The following is an 18,215-nucleotide window of genomic DNA, read 5'->3' as shown; positions in this document are numbered from 1 at the left end:
GATAAACTAGTATAACAGATAAAGTGATGCACAAATATTTGGTTAACAACATAATAAGAATAACACATCATAAGGCCCCGGGTTCCGGCGCAAACCCCTCCGGGATCCCGAGCCTCCGAAGCTAGAGTACAGTAGGAAGGCGAGGCAGTACATCACAGCTGATCATAATATGGTCAGGTGGAAAAGCCAGTCAAACCTATCCATAAAGACTCAACATGCCGAAGCATTAGCAGGACGGGGCAACAGGAGGGCCGGGGATGGCGGAGACTGAGCCCTGAGAGTGGTCAGAAACCCGCTCGATCCGGAGAGAGCGAATCAACGAAACACTTGTTCAAGTAAATGCCGGCAGAACCGATCCCAGGAGGGTGCGTGTCCCTCTACTAGGATAGGCCTGTCTACCTCGGGGTGACCATCGGAAGCCCGGCGTCACCGCGCACAAGGAGATGACAAATAACAGAACCTCAGGTAGGGGAGGGGGAAGGGGGAGGGGGAAGGACAGTACTAGTAGGAGAGGGTCCGGAGAATAATAAGAACAGGAGACTGGGGACCATGCCCTCCGTTCAACTGTAACCCCGTAAGGTATACAGGAGCGTGACCCACTACAAGTACCGGGAAGGATAGGGAGCAGTACTAACCAAACCCATTACGCTCTCACCCCCCTAGTAGGCATAGCCTAGGTGACAAGGAGGAGAGAAGGGAAGGGGGAGGAAAGAACAGGGAGAGAAATTCCTGTGTCGAAGGCCAACCTTAACCGACTAGGGTAAGGGGTTGTGGGAAGCATGAAGGAGATCTCCCAAATAAAATCCCTTCCCCCACTAGTGATAGAGGGGGGGGGGGAAAGGGGTCTCAACTTCAGCCACCCAAACAAGCGGTAGGCAGATGGAACAACAACAGAAACTCCCTCGACCTGACTATCCCCCCCCTCCTACCCTCTCAAGCAATACATGGGAGAGCAGGAGGTTAGGAAAGCAGTGAATAAAGAGGTAGCCTAATCCAGCCACTAGTGATAGGACTAGGCTAGCACCCCACTAATAAGAATATGTTAACCAAAGCAAAAAAATAATCATCAAATAAACCTAAAAATATACACTTGTGCTAGGCTATAGCCTAACCGAAGAAGCGACAGAATGTAAACAGCCAACAGGCCGTACCTGACGCCACGCACGGCAAAAATTATTATAACAAAACGTCATCAAGCACATATAATGAAAAATTTTATCACACTTTTCAAAAAGGGAAACATCCTGGGGAGAAAACTAACGAGTGAAAACTTCGGATACCTTAAACAATCGAAAGAACCCCTATGAGAGGAAACTCACAAAGAACAATATTAAAGGAGGCCCAAAGACACACCGCAAGAGAACGCCGCCAGGATGATCCCTGATGGGGAATTAAAGATAAAAGTGTAAACGACCAAGAGAAACCCAAACAGAACAGGCTGAATGGGTATACCAAGAGAGGTCGGCAAGTTGACAAGAGGGGGCGACGTGGCAGCCCCAAACAAAAACCACGTATAATTTATGTATACGGGCTTAAACAGCCAGACTTATCATAAAAACCCCACAAGAAGATGGTACTTAACTTGGAAACAGTAAAGCTGCTCGATGCCATGCTGAAAAAGTGGAAAATTCCGTGGAAAGCACAAAGCAAAAAAATATAAAGATCGCAGCGATCACGTGCTAGAAAGGAATGAGTTCAGATGGCGCTGGGGTCGCTGTTTGGCGGGCGGGTGAGTGCAGGGAGTTGGGTCGGCTCTCCGCTCTTCTTCGAGGGTTTTGCCATTGGGATGTCTTCAGAGTGTGGTTCTGTGGTAGTGATGAATTCACTCACCCTTGCCCATACCGATGTCTATTTTCATTATAGATGCTCGATCTGGGGGTAGTAACCCCAGCATTCCTGATAGCTTTTTTCTCTGGTATATTTAGCAATATTTATACCTAGAAATTCGTGCTACTAAGGAATTTCACCGGGTGACACAGGGACGAGCTCAGAAATATATCATTATCATATATAAATATTGGAATATATGACAGTGCGAAAAAATTTAATATAAAATTGCATACAAATCGCGCTGTGAGCAAAACGGTTAAAGCTAATGAGTTATTTTTTTTTTCGTTGTATTGTACACTAAATTGGGATGATTTTGGTATATAACAAATTGTAAAACAATCAAAGCAACACAGAGAAAATATTATCACAAAATGATGCATGAATTCGTAATGCGAGGACATAAAAAAAAGTTTTTTCAAAAATTCACCATAAATCGAAATATTGTGCTAGACTTCCCGTTTGTTGCAAAATGAAGGTAATTGATTGAATATTACTAGACTGTAAGTGTTTTAGCTTACAATTGTAGTTTTCGACCATTTTGGTCGAGTTAAAGTTGACCGAAGGTCAAATTTTTTCTATTTATCGTGATTTATATGAAAATATTCCATAACTGATAAAAGCTACAACCATGAGTTATTTTTTGTTGTATTCTACATGATATTGTGCACATTTTCATGTATAACACTTTATGTAAGGCCTAATATAAAACGGTGCGAAAATTACGACAAGGTGACGAAAGAAATTCTGAGATTTTCAGCCGAGTTACCGCGCGTGGAGGTAAGGAAAAAGTTTTTCTAAAAAATTCACCATAAATCGAAATATTGTGCTAGAGACTTCCCGTTTGTTGCAAAATGAAGGTAATTGATTGAATGTTACTAGAATGTAAGAGTTTTAGCTTACAATTGCGTTTTTCGACCATTTTGGTCGAGTCAAAGTTGACCGAAGGTTGAAATTTTGGCACTTATTGTGATTTATATGAAAATATTTCAAAACTGATATAAGCCACAATCATGAGTTATTTTTGTTGTATTCTACATGAAATTGCTCACATTTTCATAAATAAAACTTTATGTAACGGCTAATATAAAACGGTGCAAACATTACGACAAAGTAACGAAAGAATTTCCGAGATTTTCGGCCGAGTTACCGCGCGTGGACGTTAGGAAAAAGTTTTTTTTTCAAAAATTCACCATAAATCAAAATATTGTGCTAGAGACTTCCATTTGTTGCAAAATAAAGGTAAATGACTGAATATTACTAGAATGTAAGAGTTTTAGCTTACAATTGCATTTTTCGACCATTTCGGTCGAGTTAAAGTTGACCGAAGGTTGAAATTTTGGCACTTATCGTGATTTATATGAAAATATTTCAAAACTGATAAAAGCTACAAGCATGGGTTGTTTTTTGTTGTATTTTACATGAAATTGCTCACATTCTCATATATTAAACTTTATGTAACGGCTAATATAAAACGGTGCAAACATTACGACAGTGACGAAAGAATTTCTGAGATTTTTGGCCAAGTTACCGCGCGCGGACGTAAAGAAAAAGTTTTTTCAAAAATTCACCTTTACTTGAAATATTGTGCTAGAGACTTCCAATTTGTTGCAAAATGAAGGTAAATGATTGAATTTAACTAGAATGTAAGAGTTTTAGCTTACAATTGCGTTTTTCGACCATTTTGGTCGAGTCAAAGTTGACCGAAGGTTGAAATTTTGGCACTTATGATTTATATGAAAATATTTCAAAACTGATAACAGCTACAACCATGGGTTGTTTTTCGTTGTATTTTACATGAAATTGCGCACATTTTCATATGTAAAACTTTATGTAACGGCTAATATAAAACGGTGCAAAAATTATGACAAAGTGACAAAAGAATTTCCGAGATTTTCAGATGAGTTACCACGCGTACTTAAGGAAAAAGTTTTTTCAAAAATTCACCATAAGTCAAAATATAGTGCTAGAGACTTCCAATTTGTTGCACAATGAAGGTAAATGATTGAATATTACTAGAATGTAAGAGTTTTAGCTTACAATTGCGTTTTTCGACCATTTCGGTCGAGTCAAAGTTGACCAAAGGTTGAAATTTTGGCACTTATCGTCATTTATATGAAAATATTTCAAAACTTATAAAAGCTACAACCCTGTAAGGAAGGTGGAAGGCTGCAACGACTGATGGGTTTGGCTCATCTTTATTCATCAACCAATCCGCAAAAACAAGTCATACGAAGAAAGTCTGAGAATACGAAAAATTTCATATGACAGCATACAGCAAAGCTGGGCAGACAGTCAGGCAGATGTCTTAACACAACAGCAAACGGAAACAAAGTGGAGTGCATATCGACATGTGGGTGAGACTTCCCCCTACCTGTCGATAATTAATGACCTTGTCTGAAAGTCAAACGGCCATCCCAGTTAGCATTCATAAGCTAAATCTTTTGACAAGAATGGAGGTTTGTATTTGTGTAGGAACAAATGACCTTACATACACTGTACTTTGAATCCCGTGACAATACTTTTACAACAGCATACCTACCTTCATAACCAAATATATCATTCTGATACACTTTGTATACAATGATGATGATGATGATAATGATGGTGACGATCAATACAGCAGCAACCAATAGAGCATTCCTACCTGAAAGAATTATCCAATTAACAAAGAATGCCTCTGACGAATGCATACACTAAACTGGCCTACAGCCAGAGTGCAAAGGGCATTACTATCATGATCATTACTACTGTACTTGGGGTAACCAGACCACTGAACTGAAATCTAAGTAACTAGGTAAATTTACTTAAAACTACTGGTTAAAAACTCCAGCCCTACGAAATTTCTTTTCCTTGCTCTTGACATTAATCTCTGGCACTATTATTCAACTCATTTTTTGTCCATGCTGTGTAAGAATTTCACCATTCTGATCATCATTCCCAATCATATCTTCCCAAGCTGCACCATCCACCATGCAGTATAAGTTCATAATCCTTCATCCAAAACCCTTGGGCCGAGCTGTTTTGGGGATTTTAGATTTTTTTTATTTCACAACTGAAGCTTGTTCTGCAAATACACAATCACATTTTATTTCTAACAAAGACATTCTGTAAATCTTAAACATATACTTCATCAAAATGAACCATAATTTGCACATGCAGTTGACCCCCAGTATCCGTGGGGGTTAGGGACCGCAACCGCCTAAGAATAGCTGAAATTCGCGAATACTTGAGACCCCCTCTAAAAAGGCTTATAACTGCCTATTTTAATAGTTCAAACACAAAATATAACTTAAACTATCACCCTAAAACACTTTAATATCATTTCAAAGTCATCTTACAACATTACCCTTAAAATATATGGCTTACAGCTGTGCATGAACACTCCTACAACTGTTACTGTACTCTTACTAAAGCAAAAATTAATCAAGTTACCCTCATATTCAGGCAAGCACACTTTATTTCTTACAGTATTCAAGCCTTACCATTTTCTTTTAACATATACAGTAGGCAAGGGTAACACTGGTACATTCTCAAGTATACTGGGAACAGTTAAGTACTGTACCTTAATACTTAAATATGCATGTTATGTTCCACAGAGAAGCTGCGAACAGGTGAATCTGTGAATAGGCGGGGGTTGACTGTATACTCTTATATCATCAGATCTTGTGTACCATGCAATCCTTAAACTTTTGTCCCATAAGCATATCTTCATACATTCAACTGTGCTTACCAAACTTGTGATTTGTCTGAGAGTTCGTACTATCTTCCATAATTAACAACCATTTACTACTGCAAACTAAACACTGGCATAAACTCAAATTGAGAAACAGCTGTTTGCCAATGTTAGTTACCATAACTAACATGTTTTCTGAGTTCGTCCCTGTGTCACCCGGTGAAATTCCTTTCTTGCACGAATTTCTTGGTATAAATATTGCTAAATATACCAGAGAAAAAAGTTATCAGGAATGCTGGGGTTACTACCCCCAGATTGAGCGTCTTCTTATACCAAGAAGGCGTCGGTATGGATAAGGGTGAGTGAATAAATCACAGCCACAGAATCACACTCGAAAGACATCCCAATGGCAAAATCCCTCGGAAGAGCGGGAGCCGTACCAGCTCCCTCACTCACCCGCCAAATGGCGACCCCAAGCGCCATCTGAACACATTCCATTTCTAGCACGTGATCATTTTCGCTGTTATTCTTGGTTGCTTGTGCCTTTTGGCTAATATTTTTCGCCTTTTCCAGCATGTCGTCGAGCAGCTTTACTGTATCCAAGTTAAGTACCATCTTATCGTGGGGTTTTTATGATAAGTTTGGCTGTTTCAGCCCGTATTTATTAATTATACGTGGTTCTGTTATGACGCCTTCTGGCGTCCCGCCAGCCAGCCTTGTTGTCCGCGAGGTTCGCCCGTCCAGCTTGTTCTGTTTGGGCTTTTCCTTGTCGGTTTCATTGCTTATCTTTATTTCCCCTCAGATTCATCCTGGTGGCGTTTCCTAAGCTGGGTTTTTTGGTGTTTCTCTAACGATAATTTTGTTGAACCGTATCATTGGGGTTCCTGCATTTGGGTTCCGTCGTCTTCCCGCTTTAGTAACTCCCAGGATGTTTCCCCCTTGGACAGTTATAGCTTTATAATTATTATAATTGTTATTTTGCTGGTGCTTGACATCATGTTTTCAACTGTTTACAAATATTAATTGTTACCGTGGGGCGTCAGGTACAGTTTTACTGTTTACTTCCTGTCGCTTCTCTCGGTTAGGCTACAACGCCTAGCACAAGCACAAGTTTATTTTATTGTTTATGCATATATGATGGTGATTTATTATTATTCTGGTTATCTTATTTATCCTGCCTAGTGTATGTTAGGCTTTTATTTTGCGCCTTTGGCCTCCTGCTCTCCCTTTCACCTGGGTTAGGTTAGGCGAGAGGAGGGGATCAGCAGGTGGAGGGAGTTTCTGTTGTTGTTCCATCCTCTGACCGTTGTTTGGGTTGTGGAGTGAGACCCCATAGTCCTCCCCCTTCTTTACGGAGGGGTAGAGGTTTTTTCTGTGGGTGTGTCTCCTCCATGCTTTTATAGCATTTCCCTTTCTTTCGGCTCTGGTTGGTCTTCGACACGGGAATTTCTCTCCCTGTTGTTTCCTCATCCCTCCCTTTCCTTCTCCCCCTTTTTATGTCATAGGCTAAGTCTATGTGTGGGGTGAGAGTATGGAGGCCTTAGGCCGCTATTCCCTTCCCTTTCCTTCGGGGTAGGCCATGATCTCTCCAGCTGGTATTAATTACCTAGCGTGGTTGGGTCTACAGTTGAGCGGGTGAAGGCATCTTCCCCAGTCTCCTGTTTTCCTCTGCTCTGGCCTACTCCCCTCCTTATCCCAACACACCCCCCCCTTCCCTGGTCTACCCTGGGTCCAGTTCTTTGTCATCTTCTCGCGCGGGTGACGTCGGTGTCCGACGACCACCCCGAGATGTTGGATCTTTCCTGGTGGAGGGATTCGCTCCCTCCCAGGGCTGGTCCCAGATGGCATTTTTCTGGGCTCAGTGTCTCGTTAACCCGCTCTCCTAGGATCGAGCAGGTTTTCGAACTTTCTCAGAGTTACTTTTTTCTCAGCCTTGTCCCGCGTTCGCTCCGGCGTTCGGGATACTCTAGTTGGGTTGACTGGCGCTTACACCTGCCCTTGTGGATCTGTGGTGTTTTGTAGCCTCACCCTTCTATTGTTCTCTAGCGGTAGAGGCTTGGGATCCCCGGAGGGGGTGGTGCCGGACTCTGGGGAGTGCGGATTTTTATGTCATTGTTAACCGATTAAAGGATTTTGACAAAGGAAAAATCTATTTCTGGGGAGAGACCTGTGTCACCCGGTGAAATAACCTTTCAGCACTTATTTCTAGGTAAAGCTATTGCTAAATATACCAGAGAAAAGCTGAAAAGCTAAGCCGGAGTTACTACCCCCGGTGCGAGCTCCATGATATGGAGTCGTGTATGAGAAAGGGTGAGATTGTCACAATCACAGGCCTCCGCCCTGTAAACATTCCCAATGTCAAAAGTCCCACCGAGTGATGTGCCGTTACAAACCCCCGCACCACTCGCGGACTGTAAACAAACCGGCATCACCCACATTCCACATTAGCACCCCATCCTGGAATGGTATTTTACCAGGGGGGGAAAAGAAGGAATCATGGGAGGGTCACCGGGTGACACAGGTCTCTCCCCAGAAATAGATTTTTCCTTTGTCAAAGTCCTTTTTCTGGGTTTTCCGACCTGTGTCACCCGGTGAAATAATAACAGAGAAATCAAAATACTATCCTGAAACAAAAGGGAGACTTGTAGAGGAAAGTAATAAAACTAAAATTCCACAAGAGTTTTAATTATCCCAGTAGCAAGATGTGGTATTAAGATATAATAATGATATAATAAATATACTTAATTTTAATACAATATTAAAGGGTACATGAATACAAAATCATCCTTAGATTAATGAGTACATAAAAGTGCAAATTTAGGTACTAATCATATACTTAAAACTAAGGTGGGGAAACTATGTCCCACAAGATAAAACATGTAACATTTAAATTAAACAAATAGACAGGACAAAACTATGACATGGTCAGGAGAAAGGCTGTGAAGCATGCCTGACCTGGAGATGACCGAAGGGGAATAAATGAGGCAGGTAGGAGGGAGGAGAGTGACTGAGTACAAAGAAGAATTAAATTGGGGGGGGGGAACGATGTTCCCTGCCGCCACTGTAGTGAATTCCAGAGCTTCTAGTGATTTCAGGTAGTGGCGTTTAAAAACTACGGGAGACTTCCACCCCGTGTATTTTGAAAGATCCTCGAAATTCATATAATGAAAATAGTTAGTGGAGGTGGCCACTGCTCTAATGTCATGTACTTTTGGGACTGGATCTGGGTTTGCATGTTTAATGAAATACAGGATCTGTTGCCTAATGGCTTTCAAAGAGATGGTTCCTCCCCCTTCCCTTACAAATAGAGGCCCGGAAGTTATGTGTGAGGTCCTGTCTAAATAGGCTTTCAGGGTAAAGACTGGGCATAAAGACAGGTCCTGTGGGAGGGGGATGACCTTCCAGGGAGACCACCTATCTCGAGGATCTTCATTTTTAGCTAGGAACTTAGGGTGAGGAGCTAGCAACACTTCACCTGATGGAAAGAAATCAATATGATTGGGTTCTCTAGACAGGGCAGACAGTTCAGAAATTCTAGCACCTGAAGCTAAACTAATCAAAAATAAGGTCTTCCTCAATAAGTTAGTGAAAGAGCAATTATGATTATCTATTTCTGAGGCTAACTTAAGAACATCATTTAAGGACCAGGAAACCGAATGTGGGCGGGTTACTGGTCTCAAACGAGCACAGGCTTTAGGGATAGACGAAAAATAAGAGTCTGTTAAGTTAATCTTAAACCCGTGTAAAAATATCTTTTTCAAAGCTGATTTTGCTGTAGTAATGGTACTTGAGGCTAGACCTTTCTCAAATAATGACCTAAAAAATGAAATAGCTAAATTAGTGGTCATTACAGTAGCTTCAGATTCTTTTGAGAAGAGTGCTAATTTCTTAACTGCTGAGTCATATTGTCTAAGAGTGGATTCCCTTTTATCTGATTCTAGGAACAAAGTGTTAATAGGATCAATATTAGCATCCCTTTGAGCTGCAAACTTCATGAACTCCACAAAGCCAGGGCATTCTGAATTCTTGAGGAAGCTGACACAGTCTGAGTTTGTACTATTTCGTCAGTTTTGGGTTGGGAATTTGCAAACACCGAAGCTTCAGCTCTAGAAGAAGTGGAAACCAGTTGCTCTTGCCAGTTGGGAGCTACTAGGGCTATCTGACCCTTGAATGTCCTGAGCTTGTGAAGGACTTTCAATAAAAGGTTTACTGGAGGGAAGAGGTAGATCCTTTTCCACTTGTTCCAATCTATGGACATTGCATCTGTGGAGTGAGCTAGAGGGTCCAGGTTGGGAGCAACATAACAAGGTAGTTTGTGGTTGCATTCTGTTGCAAAGAGATCTACTTTGAGACCCGGAACTTGATTGCAAATCCATTTGAATGAAGTTTGTCCAGGGACCATTCCGACTCCAGCGGAGTTGTCCTGGATAGGGAGTCTGCAATGACATTCCGGACCCCTGCAAGGTGGGTAGCAGACAGATGCCACTGGTGTTTGTTTGCTAGAGAGAATATTGCTATCATAACCTGGTTGATCCGACTCGACTTGGAACCTCCCCTGTTTAAACAGTGTACTACTACTGCGCTGTCCAGGACCAATCTTATATGAATCCGATTGTTCGGACGCAGTTTCTTCAGGGTTAGAAAGACTGCCATGGCTTCCAGAACATTGATATGAAACTGGCGGAACATGGTAGACCAAGTCCCCTGTACCTTCTTGTGTTGAGAGTATCCTCCCACCCGCTTAGGGAAGCGTCGGTGTGAATCACTGGAGATGGCGGAGGAAACTGAAGGGGCACTGACTTCGATAAGCTCTTGACAGTCGTCCAAGGCCGGAGTCTCTTCTTTAAAATCAGTGGAATCAGAGATATTTTGTCTCTGAACCTGACATTGGCTCGACTCCCGCCATACCCTGTTTATGTCTTTCAGTTTGGATTTCAAAGAAGATCCGTCACTGAAGCAAACTGAAGAGAACCTAAGACTCTTTCTTGGGTACGACGGGAAGCTTTCTTGTTCTTGAGGAACTGTCTGGTTGCTTTTGCTATTTCTCTCCGTTTGGCCGGCGGAAGAGATAGTCTGTGTGCACACAGGTCCCATTGGATTCCTAACCATTGAAAGCGACTCTCCGGCACTAGGCGGATTTCTCCTTGTTTATCTGAAAGCCCAGTGATTCCAGAAAGCCGATTACTATGGCTGTTGCTTTCCAGCATTCGTTGGCGCTGGATGCCCAAACAATCCAATCGTCCAGGTATGCGGCTAGCATGATCCCCTGAGACCGGAGTTGCTGAACTACCGTATCTGCCAGTTTGGTGAAGATTCTGGGAGCTATATTGAGACCGAATGGCATGACCCTGAATGAGTATGCCTGATTTCCTAGTCTGAACCCCAGATAAGGAGAGAACCTTCTCACAATCGGGACGTGATAATAGGCGTCTGAAAGATCTATAGAGGTGGTTACGGCTCCACGGGGCAGTAGGGTCCGAACCTGCGAGATTGTAAGCATTCGAAACTTGTCACATTGAATGTAGGAATTTAGACGGGACAAGTCTAGAATTACTCTTCGCTGACTGGAACCTTTCTTTGGAACACTGAACAGTCTGCCCTGAAATTTCAGATGTCTCGCTTTCTTTATTGCCCTCTTTAATAATAGATCTTTCACAAAGTCCTTCAGAGCCTTGGAGGGTGATTGATGGAACCTGACTGGGGGGGGAGGACTTCTGTCCCAACTCCAGCCCAGTCCCTTAGAGACTATGCTCTGGGCCCAGGGACTGAAGCTCCACTGGTCCCGAAAATGGTATAACCTCCCGCCTACCTGAGATATCTCACTGGGCGGGAGAGGGTCTGCCTCCTCTGGATCCTCTGCCTCCCCTTCCTCTGGAGGAGGAGCGGATGTTCTCACCTCGAAAGTACCTCTGGCTCTCGTTCCCTTTGCATTTTGGATAGACTGAAATGCCCCTGGCTTTCATGCGTTGAAAGCTGGGGAGAGACCTGAAGGGGCAGAGAGGTTGATGGGCTGGTTGGACCAGCACATACTGAGGTTGAGGTTGAGGTTGGGAGGTTGAAGGATGACCAGGGCGGGGACCTGGACAGCCTGCAAGACAGTCTGAGTCGGGAGCCATTTAAACTTTTTGAACTTTTTCCCTGGCTTGGGATGAGTTGCGTTGGCTCAGACTCTTCCTCTTGATAAACCCCATCGGAGAGCGGAGACTCTGGTTGGCCCTAGTTGCCTCAGCTAGCTAAGATTGCATCATCTCTTCCTGGGAAGAGGTTAGCTCCCCAGATGGAGCTCTTATGAGCCTGTTAGGCTCATGACGGATGGAAGCTGCCGAAAAGATGTGTTTCCAGCAGTTCAACCGGGCCTTGATAGAAGTCATACAGGTCCTGCTGAAAACTCCCCAAAGAGATTCAGTACCTGGAATAACAGGCATCTTCACTATATACAACTGACGTTGCTCTGCCAAAGTCAGAGAGTTTAGGACCTACTGAGTCTGTCCTTAGACTCAGCTTCAGCCTTCAGGAGCAACTCATTCTCAGGAGTTGGCTGAAGAGGTTAGAAGCGCAGTCAGGGTCCAGCCGAGTAACCGTGAAGGTATCCGGAGCTCCTGCCCAATACTGAGAATCTCCGGGTAAGACAAGAGAGGTGGGATCTGTCTCCCGGAGATGAGGAACTGGCTTACCCTCTACACAAGCTTGATTGGTGAGGAGGGCTACTTTAGAGGTGCATGGGGTGGGAGAACTTCTCCCAGAGAGAACATTGTGAAGGCACCTTTTGCCGGAGTGAGTTTAGTGTTCTCCACCTGCCACTCCGACAAAGTCCGTAAGCAGGGCCGACTGGGCCTGGTCCTCGGGAAGATGACAGTTTCCTTTGGGGACCTTATCGGACCGAACCCATGCCTCCTCAGTAAGCCTGGCATAACCTGTGTAAGGTGATTTCAGGTTAGGAGGGAAGAATTCCAATTCCTCCAGCCTACGAGTGCCTAGGCCCTCGATAGTGAGGGTACCCTCATGCTGGGGGGCAAAGAGGGTCAGGCGCCAGGGGTTTCCTTTATCAAAAGGAGGTAGGCTGGAAGTGTCCGGGACGGAGAAGGGTTTGTTGGCCGCTCCGCCACTCATGAACCCGGAGATTAAAGTCCTTTGAGACTTAACCTCCTCTGACAATGAGAGCACGGAAGCGTTTGATGAAGACAGCTGACTTGAGAGTTGCGACAGCTTGTCGTCAACCCTTTTGTCAAACTGCTTCATAAGAAGCTCTGCAAATGCTTCAGCATCAAAGGAAGGAGGGGTGGGAGCCTCCTTACTTTGTTTAGCTCGTGCTCCCTTCCCAGAAGTAGAGGCCTTGCTCGTAGATGGCACGGGGCTAGGGGGCCGTGACATCTTTGAGGGAACCTCGGAGTGGACTTTTTTGGGATTATAAGGTCTTTTTCTTTACAGTTTTGACCTTAGGGACGGTAGACCTTGCACGGTCCATAAGGCAAGAGGATTTCACAAATCCTCGGAAGGAAGAAGCAGTGGAAGAAGGAGAACTAAAAAGAAGGTCACCTGCCTCACTTACCCCCTTACCTGTCTGCAAGTCCAGGTCCACATTCATTGGCTCAAGGTCGAGGTTAAGGGCCGCAACATCTTTGGCGACAACTCCGCATGCGGCGACTTCTTCCTGGGAGGGCTGCGTCATCTCCCGGATCCCAGCGATCAAGGGGGCGGCTACCTCGTCCACAACCGAAGCTGAGATCCAGGCGCCGGGGAAGAGAACGTTGCAGATGTCCTTAGACAGGATGTAGGGCTTCCCTGCCCCGACGTTCCTCCCGAAGCCGCTGACCCAGGTCTTGAGGGTCGACAACGAAGAGTCACGAGAGCTGCGGTCAATCTGGAAGGGGGGAGAAAGTCAGGTGACTAAGCCTCCTAAAGGGAGAATATGTTATAATTATCCATAAGAGACAAAACTGAAGGTGAACGTGAATCGGAAGTGGAAAACTAACTTACCGACTCATCCAGAACCTGTTCATAGAGGGCGTAGCACACCTCACAACCATCAGGGTGCCAGACAGTCAGGTCCCCCACGTGGACTGCACAACCGGAGCGGGACCTGCACACTTCATGCCCGCTGGCTTGATGCAGCACAGCGGTGCACCCCTGCTCCTGACAACGCACCATCTGTAAGTTGACCGGTATATGAGTATGCTAATAGGGCTGCCGGAGTAGAATGCCGGAGCAGTGTCTTAGTATAATAGTTATCCAAGTAGGTCCCACCGGAGCTAACCGGGAGAATAAGGAGCTTACTGGAACATGCAAGATTAACTACCTAGAGGGACCACCGGAGTTAATCCGGAGCGACGGGAAGGTCCCAAAAGGACAGTTAATCTACAAAGTAAAAATAATAAATATATATATATATATATATATATATATATATATATATATATATATATATATATATATATATATATATATATATATATATATATATATATAAATATATATATATATATATATATATATATATTATATATATATATATATAAACAATATCCAGATAGGTCCAGATCGGAGTGAACCGGGAGGTTAAGAGGCCTACTGAACATGCAAGATAACCTAAAGGGACACCGGAGTTAATCCAGAGAGACGGAAAGGTCCCAAAAAAGGGTGGTATATAAACATAATATAATATATATATATAAAATGAATAAACATATATGCATCTAGGGAAAGGTCAACTATAAAAGTGGATATTTCTGCTTGGAGCCGGGGGGAGTCCTGTACTTCAATACGGTGACGGCGGAGGAGGTGTAGTGAGCACCGTCCAACCAAACACCATACCCACCGGAGTGGAAGGCGACAAGAACATCCGACCACCTAGCAGAGAAAACACAAAGATAGCTAGTCGGCGGAGAGTAGATACTGGGAACTATAGGTGTTCTAAGTGAACAGAACGAATATAAATGTCATAGCGTGTGAACAACGGAAGACAGTCAGGTGGGAAACACTAACTGGCAACATGAGCACAAATTCTCTCCACCCGAGATATTGTTCTGGGAACGACACTCGGTTGGGAAAAAGCGCGTACTGACACTAGGAGGGGGGGGGATGGTATAGGCCATGAGCGAGGGATCCAGGGTAGCGACCAGGGGGTGGGTAAGCAATCTCCGGGCGCCATGAGATCCATCCTTCTCCCTGCGATCGGACGAACATGTATGAACGATACTGAGAGAGAAGATGACGGGGAACACTCAAGGCCAAAAGCAAAGAAAGGAATGGGAAACGGGTGTGGTAGCACCCCCGGTCCCCAACTGAGGTCTCGATGGGTGTGACCGGGTAAGGTCAGGACCCGTTAACGAGAGAACAGATCAATCAATGCAGAGGAAGGGGATATAAAGCAATGGCGAAAGGAACAGGATAAACTCTCGGGCCTTGGTAAGTTAACATAATATATGAAAGCGAACCAAGGGTGGGAGAGGGAAGGGGGGGGGGAGGAAGGAAAAATGGGGTAGGAGAGAGGTAAACATGAAGATGGAGAATAACCCGAAGATGTGGTTCGGATGAAGGTAGGCTACGCGAGAAACCCTCGCTATTCCAGCTCAACCTTTTTTAGGACTGTAGAGTCTAAACGGAAAGGCCGAAACAGGGAGAGGGAGAAGCGCAAGCCCAACTCACTAACCAAACGCCACACAAAGGGAAGCTCCAACTATGAACCCTCCTACACACCAAACCTTCTCTCCTAGCAAGGAAGAGATCGCCAAAGCCACAACCTAGGCTAACCTAACACAGCCAGTGGCTGAGGGAGGAAGCCCAGGGGAAAAGTATCTACTCCACTAGAATAAAGTTAACCTATCCTAGGCAAAAATAATAATGATCTAACTAATCATAAAAACATATGTAGAAGGGAAGACCAAGCCCAACGCGATATGAGCGCGGAGGGAAAATGGCCGACCTTCCAGATATAAAACTAAAGGATATAATCCGCAAATATCAAAGACATCCGTGCGCTAGGCTTAAAATAAGCTAGATAAGCATAACTGTACCATCTCAAATAAAATATCCAAGCACTGGAGGAAGTGAAGGTCCAAATTATAACGCGTATAATAATTGATAAATAGCGGATAGGCCCGAGGGGAAAAAACTCGTAGCCTAAACGACAAGAACCAAAACTTCTCCAGAGAAGGATAAAAAACAATAATATAAAAAACCCAATTGAATATATAATAAGCAAAAGGGCACAACATAAGAAAAAGAAGGGGAACGAAGCCCCGACATAAATCCTGCACCGACTGAAGGTCACATGGGGTCGGGAGAAGGGGGATGAGACGGGCATATAAATCCCTCTAATTATTAAATTAGAGGGAAATAAGGAGCCTCAACCGCCTAAAATAAAATACAGAGATGGTACTCAACTTAGGTGAAGAATCCAAGGAGGATGCCATAGTAATACGATCAAATGAAGCGCACACACGAACAGTACAACAACAGCGGACGCGTGCTAAAAGTGGAATGTGGGTGACGCCGGTTTGTTTACAGTCCGCGAGTGGTGCGGGGGTTTGTAACGGCACCTCACTCGGTGGGACTTTTGACATTGGGAATGTTTACAGGGCGGAGGCCTGTGATTGTGACAACTCACCCTTTCTCATACACGACTCCATATCATGGAGCTCGCACCGGGGGTAGTAACTCCGGCTTAGCTTTTTAGCTTTTCTCTGGTATATTTAGCAATAGCTTTACCTAGAAATAAGTGCTGAAAGGTTATTTCACCGGGTGACACAGGTCGGAAAACCCAGAAATGGAATGAGGGTGACGCTGGTTTGTTTACAGTCCGCGAGTGGTGCGGGGGTTTGTAACAGCACCTCACTCGGTGGGACTTTGACATTGGGAATGTTTACAGGGTGGAGGCCTGTGATTGTGACAATCTCACCTTTTATTACGACTCCATTTCATGGAGCTCGCACTGGGGGTAGTAACTCAGCTTAGCTTTTTAGCTTTTCTCTGGTATGTTTAGCAATAGCTTTACCTAGAAATAAGTGCTGAAAGGTTATTTCACCGGCTGACACAGGTCGGACAACCCAGAAATTAATTTATACCGGACCTGCCGCAGCATTCCGGCGGGACGATAAATCAGAGCAAAACGTGACACACACTAAATTAAGGAGCGCCGGAGATAGTTCGACGGAGCAGGACCTCAACCTAGGATCATGCAACTCTTAATTGTAAAATCAACTTAAAGTATAATTACTGCCGGAGTCCGGCAGCAAGTATTAATTTATACCGGACCCGCCGGAGCATTCCAGCGGGACGATAAACCAGAGCAAAACATGACACACATTAAATTAAGGAACGCCGGAGATAGTTCGACAGAGTAGGACCTCAACTTAGGATCATCCAACTCTTAATTGTAAAATCAACTTAAAGTATAATTACTGCCGGAGTCCGGTAGTAAGTAAATGGTTAACAACATAGGATAGCAGTACACTGCTGGTCAAAGTGCTCCGGCGCAGACCCCTCCAAGATCCCGTGCCTCCGTCACTTGGTTACAGCGGGGAGGGCGGGGTAAATCATTACCTCCAGTTATTATACAGCTAGAGAACTAGGTGTGACTAAAGCCAACCTACTGAAAACCAAAACCACCGGAGTGGTAACAGGTAAGAAGGCAACGGGAGGACCGGGGACGGCAGAGCGGAACCAACGAGGAAATGTTTGAACCCTGAAGGTGATCGAAGTTCAGCCCGACCCGGAGGAGAGCGAACCAACGAAACACTAGCCGAGCGGTTGACACCAGAACGGAGGCCAGGAGGGTGGGTGACTCTCAACTGGGAACCGGACTAGTCCCCCACGGGGTGACGATCGAAGAGACCGACGTCCCACACGCGGGGAGATGACACACCACTGGCAAAGTCAGGGAGGCAGTACTTAGAATGGTGGAATCGAGAGTTATGTTCAAGTGGACGGGGGACACCCCCATACACTGACTGAAACTCCCCACGGGGCATCGAACAGAATTTATAATCGACTTCCTGCGGCGCAGGGAGACTCATGACACTCACCAAAAGTACTAGGGGAGGATAGGACAACAGCACTAGTCTACAGCAACGCCAAACTCTCACCCTCCTCTGAAGGCGCAGCCCAGACAGTAAAAGGGAGGAGAGAGAGGAGAGGAAGAGGGGTGGAAGGGAGAGAAATTCCCGTAACGCAGCCCAACCAACAACCGACCCATAGGGCAGAAGGGCAATGCATAAAGAAGATCCCCCGTTTTATTTTTCCTTCTCTCCCTCATTAGAGGGAGGAGGGGATGGGGGCTTCAGATGCCCTAGCGAACCCGAAAACGAGCGGTAAGGCGGATGGAACAACAAACAGGAACTCCCTTGACCAGCCTACCCCTCCCTCCCCCGCTCAAGCGACACAGTCGGGAGAGATGGGAGCTAAGACAATGCCAAAGCCTAACCTGAATAGCCTAACCCACCGATTGGAGTGAGAGGGCTAGGCTAGGATCCCCAATTTCTGATAAGCACCGCTAAAGTTAACCAATAACTACATAAGTACACGTAATATGATCGAATATACAAAAATATAAGAACTTGTGGTAGCGTATAGCCTAACCGGCGGAGGCGAACAGGAGGTAGGCAGCCAACTGGCTGCTCTGACGCCGAGCCCGGACCACAATAATTCCGAATTATCCATGTCATCCATTACACTACAAATCAGAGAAACTGACAAAAGAAAGCACCACCTTGGA

The 18,215-nt window shown here is 44.8% G+C and overlaps 1 protein-coding gene across 1 annotated transcript in view; it reads right to left on the bottom strand.

The window, feature by feature from the left end:
• Window positions 1–18,215, bottom strand: part of LOC136851002 (uncharacterized) — a 146,680-nt gene that overhangs the window by 18,778 nt on the left and 109,687 nt on the right. Inside the window, exon 4 of the mRNA XM_067124976.1 lies at window positions 4,370–4,474. Coding sequence (XP_066981077.1) covers window positions 4,370–4,474 — 105 coding nt within the window. The remainder of the gene's footprint in view (window positions 1–4,369; window positions 4,475–18,215) is intronic.

The sequence above is a fragment of the Macrobrachium rosenbergii genome, chromosome 23 (genome assembly GCF_040412425.1).
Source record: "Macrobrachium rosenbergii isolate ZJJX-2024 chromosome 23, ASM4041242v1, whole genome shotgun sequence".
Lineage (NCBI taxonomy): Eukaryota > Metazoa > Arthropoda > Malacostraca > Decapoda > Palaemonidae > Macrobrachium > Macrobrachium rosenbergii.
Note: the sequence above shows the minus strand (reverse complement) of the source record. Positions and strands in the feature narration are given on the sequence as shown.